This window comes from Paramisgurnus dabryanus, chromosome 1 (assembly GCF_030506205.2).
Source record: "Paramisgurnus dabryanus chromosome 1, PD_genome_1.1, whole genome shotgun sequence".
NCBI lineage: Eukaryota > Metazoa > Chordata > Actinopteri > Cypriniformes > Cobitidae > Paramisgurnus > Paramisgurnus dabryanus.
In genome coordinates this window covers 34,693,077-34,713,359 of record NC_133337.1, presented here as the reverse complement: position 1 = coordinate 34,713,359, position 20,283 = coordinate 34,693,077, and the positions used below count along the sequence as shown (strand labels likewise).

The window sequence follows — 20,283 nt, the reverse complement described above, 5'->3', positions numbered from 1 at the left end:
AATAGTCAAAAAAAGTTTAAATGCACGTATTAATTCAAGATCCAGATCACATGGTTCAAACCAATAAACATGCTGATCAACCAATCAAAATAAAGCAGAGTGATTAAACACCTTAAAAAATCAAGTCTAAAGGGGTTAAAGTTAATAATTAAGTGCAGCAAGGATTTTTTTTTTACAGTGTAGTAGGCTAAATACCACAGTATTTTTCATGCGGATCAGCCTATAAACGCCCCTGCTGGTCAGACGCGCTACTGCAGGCTTTCAAATTTCCCGGTCAGTGCGCTCTTCCGGAGCTCAGTTTCCTGCCCGTCTCCGTTTATCTGCACTCAACTATGAGGGACGGAGGAGACTGTCGGTTCCGCTTATCAAAATGACTCTCCACACGTAACCGCCGCGCGCGAATGATTCGATTCTGGTGTACACTGGGCGACACGGACCAAAACATTGCCACGACCCTGCCAAAAGAGCGATTATAATGCCACAGTGCGCGTGCCCGGGGCCGCTGTCAGGCGTCCAGCTCAAGCGTCTGGAGGAACACAAGTACAGCGCGTCTGGTCGCTCGCTCTTCGAGCCGCCCTGTCAGATATACTGGAACTGGTTGGTCCAGCAAATCCCGACGTGGGTCGCGCCCAACACGCTGACCATCATCGGACTCATCGTGAATATCGTCACGACGGTCATTCTCGTGTATTACTGTCCTACGGCCACGGAGGAGGTGAGTGGAGGCGAAACTTCTCGCGCTTGATTGACGGGTGATGCTTTGCGGTCTATTTAAATGCCGTGCCGCGTCAGATATATAAATAAACATATTTTGGATCGCATTGCTTTCGGTGGTGCTGAAGCGAGTCGTTTTAAGTAACCATAACGGTATTATGGCTTCTAGTACGTGCACAACATTTGCATGTAGGCGTTTGGCAGACAATGTGATCTAAAATGACTTTTTAAAGAAACAACTGTATAATCTATACGTTTTCTGGGGTTTGAACACATCACCTTTGCGTTGCTAACGTAATACTGTACCAAATTAGTAGCAACAGGAACGCTATGACGTACTTATGGTTGAAGTCAAAACCTTATGGCGTATCTTTCAATGTGAAACTCGATTACGTAATGCATTCAAACACAAATGATAGAAAAGCACAATTCATTGTTTATGCAGGATGTCTGCAACCGAAACCATGACGTTTGTGTTGCTAACTTACTGTGCTACAAGTTAAGCTACAGAAATCCAGGAACAAACAGTTTGTCTGTTTGTTTGGTGCCTTTCTATCTCATTCTGGGGATCACCGTGACCTCAGGTCACTGTGCGTGTGTCCTATTTCTAGAATCACAGACTATAGTCCGCGTACAAAGTCCAGATCATGCAGTTTATTACTCCATACTGTTCTGGGGATTGCTGAATGCATAACTTTAAGGCACCCGTTGCCTTTATAAAAAACAGATAACGGGTGCTTAAATTGAACTTTTACCCAGAAACAGACTCATCTGATAGTGTAATGGCCGAAGGTTTTCAGTAACGCTCTGAATTTGTTCATAAGCATGTTATTATCAGATCAATTTGCATAACTGTAAATCAATTGACAGCAAAGGACCAAAAATGCTCTTTTCATTAACATTACTATTCATATTTCATGCATATACTATAATCAATGCATCCAGGCAAAGATTTCATCAAGCAGCCACTTATACCGCAATTTCAATTACTACACATTAGCTATGCAGATTACTTATGAAGCATTATTTCTGATTGCCTTTTGCAAAGTGGCCAAACTCACAGGCCTGATGGTAAGTGGTTTGCCCTACCATTAGCCTGATTTTTGGTTTCACAGATACAGAGATCAAAGTCCTCTGCGACTGTTTATTATGAGCATTGGCTAATAGTATATTTTAATAGTATTTTATGTATAATTTCATAGCACTTCACAACATAATATTGGTTATTCATGATCGTTATATAGAATGCCACAAGGATTACATATTTTTGTAAGATAACCCGGAAGTTAGTGGGATACTGGTTCACTCGCAAAAAAGAACATTTATTTTTCCCATAGACTTTTGGATTATCACAAAAAAATATGCTTTGTGTTTAATAAAAGTTATAAAAGACACTTGCACATTTTTTTTTAACAAATTAGTCTTTACAGATTAATACAACATTTATGAATTTTGAAGTCAACTTTTGACTTTCTAATAAACGCACTGTTAATAATTTCTGTAAAAGTTACAGTATTACTGGCAGCTGTTTGCCAGTAACTTGCTGTAGACTTAAATGTATGTAATTTACTGTTTGTTCAAAGTTAAATAAAACATTAAGGGGTGGTTTCACGGAAAGGGATTATCTGACTAGGCCTTAGTTTAATAAGTAAATATAACTAGTTTGAACAAACATGCTAAAAACATTACTGGCATGCATGTTGAGGCAAAACAAAGGGCACTGATGTATTTTAAGATATGTTAGTGCAAGTTATTTTCAGTTTGGACAGCTCTTACATTTATTTTAGTCTAGGACTAGTCTAATCCCTGTCTGGGAAACCGCCCCTAAGTCTTTATCTTTACAGAATAAAACTAATAACACCCTCATGCAAAGCATTCTGGGAACCAACATGTAAAGAAAAAAGTGAAAAGGGTTGATGAGGATTTCTGCTGTTATTTTATAGTTTAATTCTGTAAAGACAAAGACTTTATGTTAATATTTAATGTTCATTTCACTTTGAACAAACTGTTGCTTGTAAATAAAATACATTAAAGTCAGCTGCATAACTACAGCAAATTTCTTTACAGTGGGCATGTACACTTTAAAATTCATACATTTTGATTTCATCTGTAAGTGCATTTAACTTGAGTTAAACACAGAGCTTATTTATTGTGATAATCCAAAAGTCTATGGGAAAAATGAATGGCCTTTTTTGTGAGGGAACCAGTGTCCCGCTAATACTTAATTGTATAAATAGAGTAAGGGATACAATACTTATATATCCCTTTTATTTATAATATAATGCATAGGCCTGTTGCGATCATGACCATATTGACATAAAATGGTCCCAAAAAAGCCAATAATAATGACTATCGTCTATCGGCATTATTTTAACCGACTTATGAAAAGTAGCTATCGTGACAGGCCTAATAATGCATATTATAATATATATTTCCAGTCTAATTTGAACATTCAGGCTTTACAAAGAGATACAAAGTGAAAGTATAGTAGATAAGAAAGGAACAGAATATTAAAGTTAAAAGCCCAATATTTTAAGCCAACAATTATGTAAGTGCTCTCTTAAAATCAATTCAACTTTATTTTAGTTGACTAATAATGTGTCTGCATTAAGTTTGTCTTGAAATTTTAAAATGATGCCTCTCTAAAGGAAAGAACAAAGTGTAGATATAGTATCTATGAAAGCGAACAAGATTACCGTCTCCTTTTGTGAAAATGTTTTTGATAGGTTTTTGCTATCTCACACAAAGCAATACAATCCTTCAAGCTACCAGGAACACATTCATATCAACAGTTAGAGGTCAAAGTTTAGTCTACGCTTTTGTTTTCTCTCCTTGCAGAAGAGATTCATCTACTCAAAGTATTTAAAAAACTCACTAAAAGATAAAGATTTGACAGTATTTACATGTGACATTGCTTCTAATTTCCTTCTAATGTGACTCTATCTTTAAGCCCAGTCAAACCTGAAGAACTGGGTAAAGTGTTTTCAATGCTTTCGTCATCGAGTTAGGCTTAAACATTGTTAGCGTACCTAGGTCTTATGACATGACTGTATGCTTGTCATATTTGGGAGTGTAATGAGGCGTATAAAAAGGAGTTGTTTTTCCATTAGCTGTTTGAGGACAGTATGCAAGTATGGTAATTGTGTAAAATGGCATTTATGGCTTAAAAGGGAAAGTTAACACAAAAATGAAAATCACAGCATGATTTACTCACCCTCAAACCATTCTCGATGTACATGATTATCTTTTTTAAGATGAACACAATCCGAGTTATATTAGAAAATGTTCTGGCTGTTTCAAGCTTTATAATGGTAGTAAATGGTGCTTCTGATTTGAAGCCCAAAAAAGTCCATCCATCCTTCACAGAAGGCATCCACACGGCTCCATTGGGTTAGAGTAGTCCACACAAAAAATGGGGCCCATTTTCATAGTAGGAATAAAAATGACTATGGTCAAGTCAATGGGGACCATTTTTGGGTGAACTACTCCTTTAATAAAGGCCTTCTGAGGGAAATCGATGCGATTTTTGAAAGGAAAGTATCGATATTTAAAACTTTACAAACTAAAATGAACTAGCTTAAATGGACACTCCACTTTTTTTGAAAATATGCTAATTTTTCAGGTTCCCTGAAGGTAAACATTTGATTAGACGATTAGCATTGCGCTAAAAAATGTAGTTACATCGTGTACTAAGACAGACGGAAAATTTAAAGTTGCGATTTTCTATGTTACAGAAGCAAAGTCCTTGATTATTATGCCAGAATGAGAGTATAGTTCCTAGCCATATCTGCCTATGCTAATGTTCTAACTAGATTCAATAGATTATGCTAAGCTATGCTAAAAGTGGTACCACCAGACCCGGAGATCAGCTGAATGGATTCCAAAATGGTAAAAATCAAATGTTTAACTCTAGTGGAGCTGGAAAATGAGCATGTTTTCAAAAAAGTGGAATGTCCCTTTAACTAGCTCAGAAGGCCCCCTAGAGTCGTGTGGAGAATGGACTTTTTGGGTTTCAAATCAGAAGCACCATTTACCACCATTATAAAGCTTGGAATAGCTAGGACATTTTCTAATATAACTCCAATTCTGTTAATCTGAAAAAGATCATCATATACATCGAGGATGGCCTGAGGGTGAGGAAATAATGGGGTCATTTTCATTTTTGGGTGAAATATCCCTTTAAGACCAAGACTCTAAATTTGCTCCTGCCACGTTTGAAATTAAGTTAAAGATATTAACATTCAACAAGTACCATTCTAATCTCTTAAACTCACTATATATTTACCCTTTTTAGGCTCCAGGCTGGGCTTTTGTTCTTAGCGCTTTAGGCCTTTTCATCTACCAGTCACTGGACGCCATTGACGGCAAGCAGGCCAGACGGACCAACAGCAGCTCGGCTCTTGGGGAGCTCTTTGACCATGGCTGTGATGCAGTCTCCACAGGTATAATCAGTCTCCAACCTTACATATCACATATTTAGTGCTAGATAGGATGGGTATTACTGGTACTCATACTTAGCATTAGGTATTCAATTACTAAGGTGACTGAAACCTCAGTAATACCATAAAACTTACATTGAAAAAATAGGCTTATGTTTTTATCAGTTGATGATTAAATTGTCAGGGCTCTTTTTAACATTTGAGGAGTTTAGATGCAAAACCCTCTAAGTGCTTCTTACATGTTTTCTTATAAATGAGCTTTTTTATCAGGCTCTCATGTTTAGGTTCAGTAATTTCACTATAATGACAACGAAAAGGTTATTAGTCAGTAATTGAAATGCCTTATTTTCACAATGTCCTTTTTTCATAATTCAGTCATTTCATTAGTACTTAACAAATTTGACGGTCTTTCGCTGCAGAAGCCTCTAAGTGCATGCAAGCTTTTTGTCAAAAAACTCCACTTCTAAAATAAAAACCTAAATTCTTTGGACAAGATGTAGTCACTAAAGGTTCAACTAGAAACATTGCAAACGATGAAACATTGCAAACGATAAATGTATTCAGGTCTAAGTATTCACAACGGTCGTTTATCCAATTCATTTTCCATGCATTTAGAGGACTTTGCTTATCTAGGTCTGTATATGTTAATATGAACACCACTGTAATCGGATAACTCTCTTTACAGTGTTTGTCGCCGTGGGAACGTGTATATCCTGCGGGATCGGCACTTCCCCTAACTGGATGTTTTTTTGTGGCTTTGTGGGCATGTTCATGTTTTTCTGCGCGCACTGGCAAACATACGTGTCTGGAACTCTGCGCTTCGGATTGTGAGTACGAATGAATCGAGCCGAAGTAAACAAGTTAAATGCTGATTTTTTTTCCCCAACGATATTGTTTCGTATTTCTGCAGGGTTGACGTGACGGAGGTCCAGATTGCTATTATAATCATGTACCTGATGACAGCTTTCGGAGGTGTGAGTCTTTGGCAAACTATGGTACGGCATTTAAGCTTCTTTAACATGGACTGTAATAGGTTGTGCTCACTGTTGATCTCCTTTAATACCAAATTAAGTCCTTGACAGGGTAAATCACCCATAGACATGATTTGGCCAAAAAAGCAGATGATGTCAACATCAGCCCCTCCCATTTTATAAAGCATGTAATTCCCCTGCCCAAATAAGCGTCATCCAATGCTTTTTCACTCAGCTGCCTGTGATCGGAGTGAATCTGCAGACCCTTCCAATTCTCGGCATCATTGGCGGATTCCTGTATTCAACCTATTGCTACTTCTACGTCATTCTCAATGGTGGTGTGGGCAAAAACGGCTCAACTGTTGCAGTAAGTGCATGCTTTTAGCTAACAGCGCATTCGGTGTCCGACTGTTGATATTAATAGTCTATGTCTTTTCTCAGGACACCAGTGTATTGTCTCCTGGTCTACACATTGGTCTCATTCTTACCCTGGCCTTCATCATCTTTAAGAAGTCCTCCAGTCAGCTTTTTGAGCACCATCCTTGCCTCTATATCCTTACCTTTGGTATGGTGATTGCCAAAATCTCCAATAAGCTAGTGGTAGGTGGTGTTTGTACCTTAAATTCATTTAAAGCCATTGTTGTTATCCAGTTGTATGTTCATTAACAGTTATCCATAATCAAACTACAAGTAACATGCTGTATTTCACAGGTGGCCCACATGACCAAGAGTGAACTTCATCTTCATGACACAGCCTTTATTGGTCCTGGACTCCTCTTCCTCAACCAGTACTTCAACAGCTTCATCGACGAGTACATTGTCTTATGGATTGCCTTGGTGAGATTTTTGGCCATTTAGATTTAACATTCGCTTTAGGTTTCATTAAACTCTCTCTTCACTGTTACGCTCCAGATATGATAAGTCAACCTTTCTCGTCTCTCTTCTGTGATGTTCAGGTGCTGTCCATGGTGGATCTGGTGCGTTACTGCACAAGTTTATGCCTGCAAATCGCCTCCCATCTACGAATCCGGGTTTTCAGCATCGCCCCGCAGGGCCACACCCATAAAGACTGACAATTTGCCCGGCGGGAGGAGGAAGCGGGATCTAAGGATGATGATGTCATCCCGCTTCTTAATCAAGAGCAGGAAAGCACCACAAACCAAAACCTTAATGGCCTTGACAGCGTCACTACCACAGACTAACTAACATAAGGGAAAAAAATCTGCATTGTTTTGCCAGGTTTGACTGGAACATTTCGAGTAAGACCAGCACATTGTGTAATTTTTGTTAATCACGCTGGACTGTATCTCACTGGATGAAAATGAAAAGAGAGTTTAGATGCTAAACAAAACCTAAAAAAAAAAAAATTTGGATCCTGGGCCAAAGGGGGCTTAGCCAAGTTTTGTATTGCCTCAAAAAAAAAAAAAAAAAAAAAAGTTTTCAAAAACAACTCGTTGATTGTGAGATATCCAATTATGTTAAATTAACTCGTTTTTTAATTGGCTAATTTTTTATCAAAAAGTTTTTTAGATTTCCAGTAAACATAGTGAAACCAACAAGTGTTCGCGGTTCATCCGTCAAGCTTGTTTGGTTGAAGTATTGTTTTAATTAGTGCTTCTGTCAAAAAATAATTCGTGGACAAAACTCTTTCGGAAAGTTTATACAATAGTATTTATCAAAAATTGTTTTTGGGTTTGATCATATTGTCACAATTTTTAACAATACAAACGAAGGCTACAAGTGTCATTTGGGCATCAATTAACATGCTGTTGCTTTAAACTAAATCATACAGTATCAAAGATTCATTTAGGTTATGATTCATTTTACAAAAGTAAAACATTTTATATATTAGAAATTCAACAAAAGCAAGTATTAAGGACATTAAAGATCCTACATAAAGTGAAAAACTACCCATGGTTTAACCTATTTTTACTTTTTTTGAGTGTTTTTTGCTATTTGTAGATACTGTGAGACTGAAAAATGCCCAAACAGCCATTGTAGCTTTTAAAATGACAAAGAAACTTTTTGTGATTGTCCAGTGATTACAGTGTACGTAATTTATTTCAATACAACTGAATGTGTGAAATTCAAGCCTGTTGAAAATATTAATTGCATTTAATTGTCAAGGATTGTGGTTGTGTGTAAAAACAGACACGCCTCTTTTTAGAACAGCTCCGCCCCTTTTCCAATCACTTAATCCCAGTTTGCTCTGACTTCCTGGTTGTATATCTGTACTTCCTACGAATGGGCTGCCACTGCGTGTTTTAAGGTGATGTAAAGGAGGCTGTGATATTTCGTGACTGTTTCATGATACGCTAACTGACAGCTCTGCCTGCTTTGAATCATCTCCTCCCAAAGGGCTAATAAAACAAATAAATTTTGTGTGATTTGAATAGAGAAGAGTGTAAAGTCTGGTTTCTTGTGTTTTGTTACTGTAAAAGCTCAATAGTTAAAAGGGCTGTTCACATAATAACGATATCTATAAAATATAGTTTTTAAATTCTTTTATATTAATAAGAATAGCGGAGTTCATCCCACAACTATAACGATAAGGATACAATAAACGATATTGTTGGGATCAGGGTGATAAACGATAAACTATTGACAGTCAATCAAATATATTTAAACTTCAATTGCACGCACATTTGAAACAACAGATGACACTGAAGAAGCTCATTGCTGAGGTCCATAACATAAAAATACCTCAGCATGTTGCTGTGAAATTCACTACGTCATGCTTTTTATTTTACTATACTGACTATGCCAAAAGGTAAGATATTAGATTACACAAACTACTAGATTCACTGTGAGGACATCTGCTGGTTATACCCGCTGTGTAAATGCAACAAGAACAGCATAGTTACAAATTCAGTGACATGTAAACAATTGCAAAAGTTTTTATTACAGGAAATATGCGGTATTAGTTAATGCCATTAAAGTCAAGTGATTTGCGTATCGCACACCTGAGCACATTAAGATAAAGTTATCGTTATCGTTCGGTGACGTGGACGCTAATATAATTATTATTATAGTTAACGTTCTAGTTATCGTTAAAGTGTGAACGGCCCCTTGACCCTTTCCCCGCCAGTGTTTTAAAAAAAAAGTTGCCAGAGCCAGCATTTTTCATGATTTTCACAAAAGTTTAATGCCTTCCAGAAAATGTTGTTTTTTAAATATATAAACATACAAAATATCAAATGAAAGAACAGACCCTCTGCTTTAAAATTAACATTTCATTTTAAATTTATTTGTTCTCTTTTATCACCTCTCAAATATGTGTAGGTTTCTTCAAAAAAAAGTTGAACAAAAAGCTGAGATAATTGCATTTTTGAGGACTTCTGATAAAGATAAGATTCAGAGCGATCCTCAAAACATACATGGAGTTTGAACTGGTTGCCCTAAGGGGAAACTTCCAGGTTATAAGTTGGGTAAGAGCGCCACCTGGTGGATAATAGCGGAAATACCGGAAGAACTCGTCATTGGCAGGGAAGCGTTGTCTCTTAATTGACAAGTTAAAGAGTTAAGACTGATGTCATTATGATAAATTAAAGACCCAGTGTGTAGATTATTAGCAGCATCTAGTGGTAAGACTGTGAATTGCAACCAAGGGCTCAGTCCACAGGTTACCCCTCCTTTTCGAAGCTACGGTAGCCGCCACAACATAAACACATCATCGTCTGAGCTAAAAAGTTAATATGTCATTATTACTACTACTACTACTACTACTACTATTGTTATTACATCATCATTATTATTACCGATGTTATTATTATTATTATTATAATTATTATTAACTCTTTCGCCGCCAGCGTTTTTTAAAAAAAGTTGCCAGCTAGCGCCAGCGTTTTTCATGATTTTCACCAAAGTTTAATACCTTCCAGAAAATGTTCTTCTTTAAATATATAAACATACAATATACCAAATGAAAGAACAGACCCTCTGCTTTCAAACAAAAAAAAACCATTTCATCCTACCTTCAGTAGTTCTTTTGTAATCAGCTTTTGAATATGGGTAGGTTTCAACAAAAACATCACATTTTGAGCAAAAAGCTGAGATAATTCCATTTTTGTGACGGACTTTTCATAGAGATCCCATTCAGAGCGATCTTTAAACAGACACGGACATGCAGCCGCTTGCCATAGGGCAATACTTCCTTGTTTAAAAAGTTGCGGAAGGGTGCCACCTGGTGGATAATAGCGGTATTGCGGAAAGCCGGAAATACTCGTCATTGGCGTGAAGCGTTTTCTCTTAATTGACGAGATATTTCGTCAATGGCGGCGAAAGAGTTAAGATTACTGTTGCCGTCAAAAAAATAATCATCACCATCTTTTAATATAATATCATAGTTGTTATTGTTATGGACATTACAAAATATTCCTGTAATCATAATGGTCTTTAGCATTATTGTTGTTGCTATCATTATTATTAAACATAATATTATTACATTATATGCATTTTATTATTACATAAATACCTATATTATTTTTGCTTATTATCATAATAATATCAATATCATAATTGCTATTAATTGTGTTCCCTTTAATCATATGTTTTTGCACTTAAATAATAATAAAAAAGAAAAAATGCACTCTGTAGAAACATGGCGGCGCAAAATGGCGACTTCCATATTAGTAGACCCGCGGTGTGTATGTAGATAAAAATGCCTTATTCTAAGGTAATAAACACAATACAGTTCATTATGTAAGGCCTTTATAAATCACTGTTTATATATTTATGTATTTTATATTGCATTTCTGTCAAAGTTACACAATGCACCTTTAGGGGCTCTTACATATTAAAAGGTTCCAGTCTGCAAAATTTTAAAACAGAAGGCATGTTAAGAAAGTCGTAAATGTGAAAGATGATTTTTTAATTAACATATTTGGGTATTTCATTCAGATTATATTAAGTATGCAAGTTCATTATCAAACAGGTCTATTGAATAATTAAAAAACATGGCACTAGTTCAGTTTACCAATAACACGACAGCAGCAATCGGCTGTCTAAGTAATTTGAAAATAACAAATTTTTGGCACAAAATGAGATCACGTGGTATATTATGATTAGGTCCTTATAAGCAAATAAATAAAAGTAAACAAGTTCGTGTTTGGCACAAGGGCGGAGTCAGTAGTAACGTAAGCAAGCAAAAAAGATTCCCATTAAAAAACAAATGAAGCAGTTGAAGTTAACGATACACAACAGGTCCACAGATGGAGGCATCTGAATTTCAGACAAAGTCACTATTTAACATCCCGCTAAAAGACGAGCAAGTGATGAATTTTTAGCAAATGTTACGAACCTAAATGACATAGGAAGAGAAAGAGAGATTGATGGATCATTTTATATTTATATCAATACCCCACATGTTTTGGATCGCAACTGCTATTCAGTCTCAAATACGCTTGCCCAGATTAAATGCCACTTTGTAAATACAAAGAAATTAAAAAAGAGAGAAAATGAGACGAATGCAAAAAAAGCCAGAGGATCCCATCCCTGCATTAAAGTTCACGGGATTCATTCTGGTGATGAACAAAGGCACTGAAAGAATGAGGCAGGCCAAATAAAACGAGAAAAATATTAACAACCCTCATGTAGGTAGTTCTCTACCTATACCTTATAAATTAAAATCCTGCATTAAATTATTCAAAACCCCAAAGTCACGTGGGGAAACACGTCCTTAAAAGCGACTGCGGGCATCTAAGGTCAGTTCCCAGTCGATGCACAGTCTGGAGTGTGAGATAAACACAAAGCCTCAAAGGCTGCAGTGTCTCACTAACGCCCCCCAGTGGAGGAGCCCTGCAACTCAAAGTCTCTCCATCAACTTGATTGTCACATCCAAATGGGCACGCTTGTGGTGGTTTATGACGGATGTCAACAAGCCTTTGAGTAAGGGGTCTGAGTCAGGACTGAGTCCCTTTACGACCCAAAGATGGGGTTTACTGGGGAGAGACTGGAGTTGGCTGTAAACTTCACACCCGTTCGTGGTTAACCTCCTTGCTGATCCTGCGTCTGGGAAAAAGCCGGCGTTTCAACATGATCAGCTGATGGACAGAAAGAAGAAGAGGAAGAAGTCGTGAATGCTGGGCGTAATATACGGTGACACGTGGTGAACAAAAATAGGGAAGGAAAACAAAAAGGCAATTGCATAGAAAATCTCCATGACAATACTTGAAAACTTTGTGTCATGTGTATGGGAGGGAAGCACAGTAAGAGAAACAGGAAGTGGCTGTATGGACACGCCTGTGCACATATACTCAGAAGTGACTAATCTGAAATGCTTGACAAATGCAGGTGGAATTCAATCACAATTATGCTAATGTTAGCATGTTGCTAATAAGCATAAAAATAAGCACCACACACAATTTGGGTAATGTAAATCAATTTGACTATAAACTAAATTAATTATTTTGTTCATCGGCATTTCTTACATGCTTATTCTGATTCAATCGCAATGCATTCTGGGATTTCATTCATTCTTAGCATTTTCTCATCACTGCAGTCTTAAAAGTGTGCACACTTGAAGATGTGTTTGACATGCCCACACTAGGAAACAACTTACCAAAGTGCATGAAAATGCAACAAGATTGTGTCTCGTAGCGCTTGTTTTAAGAGTTACGAGAAGTTAGGCTGTTAATCTGATCTAATGAAGCCTGTTAATGTGACTGCCCCTAAACAGTATACGTGACATGCCTACACATGCATGTATGGTAAGAAAGAGAGTATCCACAGATAATGTATCGCCTCCATCTTTATATTCACGCAATTACCATTCTATCACCGTGGGCAAATGACAACATAGTGGGGTCCTTTAAAAGGTCACCCCTGTTTGTTGCCTCTCATGGGATTTGAAAAACAGAAACCTGAGCCCTCTCACCAAGAACAGACGACACAGCGAAATGCTGCCGCTATTTACCGCATGCTACTGGGTCTGAGAAATGTCAACTAATCATCAAGATGATGTCAGACGACCATTTTAACCTACCACTTCCTTAAAAGAACACCTTAACAGAGGGCTTCTGGGTAAATTTTGACAGATTATTTACTAATAGCACCGATGTGTTATTTGACACTACACAGCCTCAGCTGACCGGCCTCTGCGTGTGTGGGCCTGGGTGAGAAAGTGACAATAAAAATGAACAATGGAACCCTACTGACCTGCTCGGCAAAGAATGACAGGACTGTGAAGATGACCAAGGTCACCAGCACGCAGTGGGTCCAGAACTTTAGCTTGTCCCTGTATATCCGCCTGTGAAACACAAATACAAGGTTGGGCATGTCCAAAGTCCCTTTAAGGCAAGTTGGTGCACTAGGGAGACATATTGCTATCAGCTCTGCACAGATATTTATAGGTTTAAAATAGTACAGCTCTTAAACAGTCTAAAACCAATTTTGAAGAAATAAAACAACAATGGTATCATAAATTGTGCATCTTTAGATCAAATTCACTCAAAAATATGTACTGTTTGTACTTTCATCTTCGGTGATGTAAATTTGCTGAAAAATGTGAGAAAATTAGTTTTTTCGGTGAACTACAAGGCGTGACCACAGCAAATGTGTGTAGTGTATATATATACACTGTATATACATATATATATACATACACACAGGTCTATTTAAAACTAAATCAGCTGCAGTATTATAGTCTATATATATGTACATATACACACGCACGCACGCACAAATGGGAAACTGTGATCATCTGCTCTTATAATATCTCTGGCATGGTCTACTTAACCCATTGCTGCCAGAATCTCATCTTAATTTAAGCCATTGGATTTTCCATTGGCTTGTGTTTAAAAAAAAAATATATATATATATAAATAATATATTAGGGATTACATTTTTTAAGTATATATATTTATATATAACATAAATTATAAATAAATACAAAAAATGTATATACACATGCAATTATTTCTTAAATATATAGGTGCATGTGTGTGTATTTATAAATACATAATAATTATTATACACAGTACACACACGATAAAAACAAAAAAAAAACTTTCATTCTGCAAACGATTAATTATGATTAAATATTATGCAGCCCTTAGTACATATTACAATATAGGTTTTGCCATTGATGATATGTTTTAGAGGGCTCTTGAAAGCATTAAAGTGTGTGTAAAGTCTGATTTTAAACGTGTTCTCAGTTAGTGACATCACATCCAAAACTGAATGATTAAAAAAAGCCAAATAAATAAAATAAGTTATAAAAATCTTGGAAAAACAGGCAGGATTCTCTGCTCTCAAACGATGGGTGTCATCTCTCTCAGCTTTCAAATACAGCTACTACCAGAATGGATACTCGCAATTGTTTTAGGGGCGGGGCCAAGCTCGGTGGCTCTAGTGCATCATCGAGCCACCATTTTAGCCCCGCCCAAATATTCCTGAACTCAGAAATGTGAACTACACAATTCAGTAATAAACAGTCTTTGCAATGTGTTTCAGCAATACATTTCTAACAATTATAATTCTCTGAAATGACTTTACACAGACTTTAAAAGCACTAACGGAGCGTACACATCAAACGCGAATTCAATGATTTGTTCGAGTAGATTACATACAAATTCAATGCAAAGACGCAATTAGATTCGGGGGCGATGCAAATGATGCAAATTGGATCACGCGATTGCCGCGAAAACACACGCTATTCGCCTAAAATGCATCAAGTTGATAGTATTCAACTCGAACGAAAAATTTTCATGACACATTTAATCCCGCGAATAATTTAGGGTGAGAAACGCTATGCTTCACGTTTGGTGTGTACGCAGCATTACAATACTGTGCAGAAGTGTTTTTGTATTGGTATAATGACCATATATGATTATTTCTCAGTCTCTATTCTAATCAAATGACTTCAGTGTCCTCAAAAGAGTTCAAGATGTGCTTCGTGCCAAGCAAGGTCACACTACTACTCACATTTTCCAGATGAAAACATTTTGTTTTGAAAATGGTGTGTGGGGGGTTACATTTGGTGTGCCTATTTCCAGTATTTCTGTCTGTATCTTCTTATAGACAGCAAAAGCACACAGATGGTTGTTAAAACCGCTAAAACAACAAAGCTGATGTTGGCTTAAGACTTTTGCATAATAATATATTTGCCCTGACATCTACCTTTGATGTCGCAACTTAGGGCAATAAGTCAATAATGAAAGGGCTTGTCACCACGGTAACATCGGCCAATCAGCACTGTCATGACATCATGTTCCTGCAGCTGATAAGTCACATGGTATCTACTTGTGCAAGTATGTGATTGCATGAGCATGTAATCAACCCCCATTGAAATGAATTGCAATGACTTTCCATTAGGTAGGTGGGTTATTACAGACCTTCTACTAACAAAATCCCAAACTTGGAGAAAAGTCAGAAATATAAAAAGCTAATGGCCTTGTTGTAATGGCAGGTCAATATTTATAGCCGTCGGCACACGATCAATGTCTCAGTTCTTGCCGACATCAAAACTGCATATTTATCAAGATGACTGACACCTCACAGTGGTCCTTGCGTGCTGGCTTTAGCTCAGATTCTGAAGTCACCTGACAGGCTGTCCAAAGCGATAGGGTGACAAGGTGGCATCATCGGGTTTGTTCCCCTTTTGTGAGTAGCGTGCATCTGTGCCTTTTGAATCTGCTCAGACACAGAGCTATTCAGCTGAGCCAATGGGGTTGTTTGTGCACGGCAGTATCCAAAAATAACACCCAGTCCCTCTGCACTGGCAGGCAGGCGGGTCATAAGACTCTGCTGGCGCTTTATGGGGCATCTGGGTGTAACGGAGAGATGATCTGGGTGTGCATGAATGGTGAATGTAGAGGTCTTAATTTTCAGTCACAAACCCTGCACCCACCAACTCCCCATTCCGAGAATTACATACCGCGTTGACAGCTTTTGCCCATCTTCTCACCGTGATGACAGGAGGATTGTCTATTGTAATTTATTGAAGTTACGCAACAGAAGCGGATATAAATTACGGAACTAAAACTAAAAATACACATTGTAAAAAACTCACTGCAACAAAAACATTGAAGGACAATACAAAAAAAAAGTACATTTAGGTTCATTGTTAGGGTTTTTTCAAGGCCGATGACAATTATTACAGATCAACTAGACCGATAACTAATATATTAAACCGTTATACATGTCTGGTGTAAAATTTTGTGTCAATATTAAGAATAATAAGGGCTATGACAAAAAAAATATTTTGTATTTTTCTCTGAAAACGGCTAATAATAACAACAATAAATAATAATAATAACAACAATAATAATAATAATAATAATAATAATAATAATAATAAAAAGTGCCAGACTCAGACTTTCAACAAATCAGCACATTTCAAAATAAATAAAAAATATTAGGCACAAAAGAATAAGTGCGTTTTTGGATGTAAGGAGAAGAAAGCCAGCCTTATGAAAACTATATATATATATATATATAAACTGGATATAGTTTATTATCCGGTGTGTATGCTGGGGCCAAGCGCATTTCAAAAATGAAATTATTTTAATCGCTTAATCGGTTTTGAAAATGTTCAGTACCGATAACCATAAAAACTAGAGCCCGACCGATATGCATTTTTTGGGAACGATGCCGATACAGATATTAGGGAGTAAAAAAACACTGATAACGATATATATATAAAAAAATAAAGGTATTATTATTATTATATCGGCCGATATTCCTTATGTGTATATTATAGTACAGTACACATATACTACAGTATATTATACTACAGCAGGCTACTGTACATATAATACACTATATACATTAACAGAATATACTATATATAAATACTTTTTTTGCAATGATCACTCACAAATGTGGTGATCAAACACTTAAAATGACGTGACAAAGATATGTAATATAGGCAGGTGTGTTTTACAAGTTAACAATAAACTTTATTATCCAAAATAGTTATCCAGTAAACTTGACTAATTATAAATAACTTTAAAACACAAACAAAACAAAATACATATAACTTAAATGTTTGTCAGTTTTGACGAGAATAATGTTATATTGGGCTTATTTTGAATGGAAACTTATGAAGTCATTGTTTATTAGCTTTACAATAAGTTATGTACTTCACAAATTAATTAGAAACTTACTGTTAAGACGACAATGCTTGACTTGCTGACAACATAATGATGTAGGCTTATGTTTAATGTACTGCACAACGTTTTTATAACACGAACCCACAGTGTTCTGCCGGGACTTTAAACTTTTATAAAACTAAAGCGTCTGCTCTCCGCCTCTTTTATTTAGCGAGGGTGTAAAGTTGCGCGAGCTTATTTAATCAATTGCTTTGAAATGAGCATGTTCAGTAACAGCACAAGCAGCTATACTCCCTCAGACTGCGCGTCAGTTAAAGCGTGTCCTTTCTCCGCCTCGCGTCATTTCTTCCGCTTGCGTTTTAAACAACTCGCAAGTGGACAAAAGAGACGGATTAAAAACACCAAATGTAAACCGGAATGTGTCTTTCTAGCCCACTTATAATCCAATCGACCAAAGCGCGTCTTAATACCAGGTGTAAAATGTTGTGAAGAAACCGCGTGACTGCCACCACCTGAACTGAAGTGAAGGGGGGTTGGCTGGTGTCACTACAGTGAGTGACCTGGGTCACCATTAGCAACCAGTAGGGCGCACTCTGCTGGACAAACAAGTACTTACATCTTTCAAAAGCATTTAATGTCTTCTGTAAGGAACGTTCATATTGGCTTCATATCTGCAGGTTATACGCCAATAAAGATATATCTGCCACAGGCTCATATCGGCCGATAAAATCGGCAAAATGATAAATCGGTCGGGCTCTAATAAAAACACTTAATATCGGCACCGATAATCGATTGATCCCTAATTTTCGGAATTATTTGAAAAGCATGTGTGTATGCTGGGGATCAGCGCATTTCAAAAATGAATTTATTTTAATCGCTAAATCGGTTTTGAAAATGTCCAGTACCGATAACCATAAAAACACTTAATATCGGCACCGATAATCGATTGATCCCTAATTTTCGGAATTATTTGAAAAGCATGTGTGTATGCTGGGGATCAGCGCATTTCAAAAATGAATTTATTTTAATCGCTAAATCGGTTTTGAAAATGTCCAGTACCGATAACCATAAAAACACTTAATATCGGCACCGATAATCGATTGATCCCTAATTTTCGGAATTATTTGAAAAGCATGTGTGTATGCTGGGGCTCAGCGCATTTCAAAAATGAATTTATTTTAATCGCTAAATCGGTTTCGAAAATGTCCAGTACCGATAACCATAAAAACACTTAATATCGGCACCGATAATCCATTGGTCCCCTAATTTTCAGAATTAATTGAAAAGAATGCGTGTATGCTGGGGCTCCCTATTAATTTCATATGTCCTGAATGACGCAGACACTGTGCACTTGACAGGAGTTACACCAAGATCATGAGTATGATAAAATGTACACCCAAAACCGGTCGCTTCAGATAAAGTTGATATTGCATTGCTTCTTATTACATAAAACACAACCACAAATCCTGAAATAGCTTCCTCTGTATTAACCAGATTGTAATGATTAAACCTGTGGTATGCACACATACCAGTTTCACCTGTTTTGGTAGGTGTCAAACCTTGAGTATTTCCCCCCTTTTTCTTTGCACATAAAACATTTGTTTGTGACTGAAGTCTTACCACTCCTGTAGTTCAGACATGTGCAGGAAACGGTTTCTGTATTCTTTGGGCAGCTCAAATTGGGACGCCAGTGGGAACATGGATTCATAGAAATCCCTCAGAACAGCTTTGACTGTGCTGGCATCCTTATGGCTGTGGTCTATGTTGTCATTCAAGCAGATAAATTTCCTATATGGAAAACAAATGGTGAGGGTTTAGTCACTTAACCTTATATTCAAATGAAAGGAAACTGTAGCGTTATTCACATTAAGCCATGGTTTGCCGGGCTCCGACATCTTTTGACCAATGAATTTCCATAGATCCAAGATCTAAACTGAATGAGCTTTTATTTCTAGGCAATGATATATTTCAGAGCTTAACATTACTATCAATTTATATTGACAATAAACAATATATTGACATTTCCCGGACTTAATTTATGATAAGTACAAAACGACAAATAATATTTAATAAGTAATGCTGCAAGTTTTAAGTGTCTAATTGCTTTCCTATAAAACAAACAGCCAATCAGAACACATAAGTTTATTGATATTGATTTTTTATAAATGCCATTTCAGACCAAGAAAAAATATCTGGGTGGGGCTATCCATCATGACACATAAAAAGCAGAATACCAAGTAGAACCCAAAATGGTTTATAAATTATTTTAAAGAAGCCATGGCATGAAAGTCTGACTTTTTCCATGTTTAAGTGCTATGATTGGGTCCCCAGTGCTTCTATCAACCCAGAAAATGTGAAAAAGATCAACCCAGTAACTTGTTTTGGTAAACCATTCTCTGAAAGCACATGAAAAATTAGGTCATTGAAATTAGGCTCTCCTTGTGATGTCATAAGGAGCTCTTATTATAATAACACCGCCCCTTAATCTGCACTATCCATCCACAGCACTGCCATTTAGTGCAGAGAGAAAAAAAATAATTGACAGAACAATTGAGTTTAAATTGCATCAAATCACCATCATTGTGATCAGTGTTTGCATTTTAAAGGACACACCCAAAATGGCACATTTTTGCTCACACCTACAAAGTGTCAATTTTAACATGTTATAATAAATTATCTATATGGTATTTTGAGCTAAAACTTCAAATGAGTATTCTGGGGACACCAAATTTTTTTATATCTTAAAAAATTATTGTGATATGTCCCCTTTAAACACAAAATTAAAGATATTTATTTTGGTGCTTTATTAAATTGTGCCTTGTCTCAAAATATAAAAAACTAAATGTAAAGGAAATTAAAATAAACGCTGTGGATAAAAGCGTTTGCCAAATGCATAAATGTAAATGTTAATCGAACCAACCCAAATGAATACATACAGTACAGTCATAAACACGATTACTTCAGGCATTACATGGGGCACCAAAGACTGTGACAGGACCCTGTACATACCTAGGGTTCTTCCTGATGTCATCTAGCTGCCCGACAACATGCGAGACGTTGGTCCGTATCATTTTAAAAGCTATCTCCTCCTCCCCCATTATTTCAAAC

The 20,283-nt window shown here is 36.7% G+C and overlaps 2 protein-coding genes across 2 annotated transcripts in view; one reads left to right on the top strand and one right to left on the bottom strand.

Annotated features, from left to right (window-relative positions):
* The first annotated feature begins 295 nt into the window (after positions 1–295).
* chpt1 (choline phosphotransferase 1) lies at positions 296–8,137 on the top strand. Its single transcript, XM_065284802.2, has 8 exons — positions 296–715; positions 5,009–5,156; positions 5,839–5,980; positions 6,064–6,148; positions 6,360–6,491; positions 6,566–6,724; positions 6,836–6,961; positions 7,081–8,137. Exons 1-8 carry the CDS (start codon positions 476–478, stop codon positions 7,195–7,197), a joined length of 1,149 nt encoding a protein of 382 aa, XP_065140874.2. The 5' UTR covers positions 296–475; the 3' UTR covers positions 7,198–8,137.
* Positions 8,138–9,549: 1,412 nt separating this feature from the next.
* The window catches only part of gnptab (N-acetylglucosamine-1-phosphate transferase subunits alpha and beta), a 36,321-nt gene continuing 25,587 nt past the window's right edge, over positions 9,550–20,283 (bottom strand). Inside the window, exons 18-21 of the mRNA XM_065268469.2 lie at positions 20,185–20,283; positions 18,796–18,963; positions 13,280–13,370; positions 9,550–12,165 (exon numbers count right to left, since the gene is read on the bottom strand). Coding sequence (XP_065124541.1) covers positions 12,094–12,165; positions 13,280–13,370; positions 18,796–18,963; positions 20,185–20,283 — 430 coding nt within the window. The 3' untranslated portion in view covers positions 9,550–12,093. The remainder of the gene's footprint in view (positions 12,166–13,279; positions 13,371–18,795; positions 18,964–20,184) is intronic.

Coding starts and splice junctions, on each gene's coding strand:
- chpt1 (XM_065284802.2), top strand. CDS start 476: ATGCCACAGTGCGCGTGCCCGGGGCCGCTGTCAGGCGTCCAGCTCAAG. Junction 5,981..6,063: donor GGAACTCTGCGCTTCGGATT/GTGAGTACGAAT, acceptor GTATTTCTGCAG/GGTTGACGTGACGGAGGTCC. Junction 6,725..6,835: donor AAATCTCCAATAAGCTAGTG/GTAGGTGGTGTT, acceptor TGTATTTCACAG/GTGGCCCACATGACCAAGAG.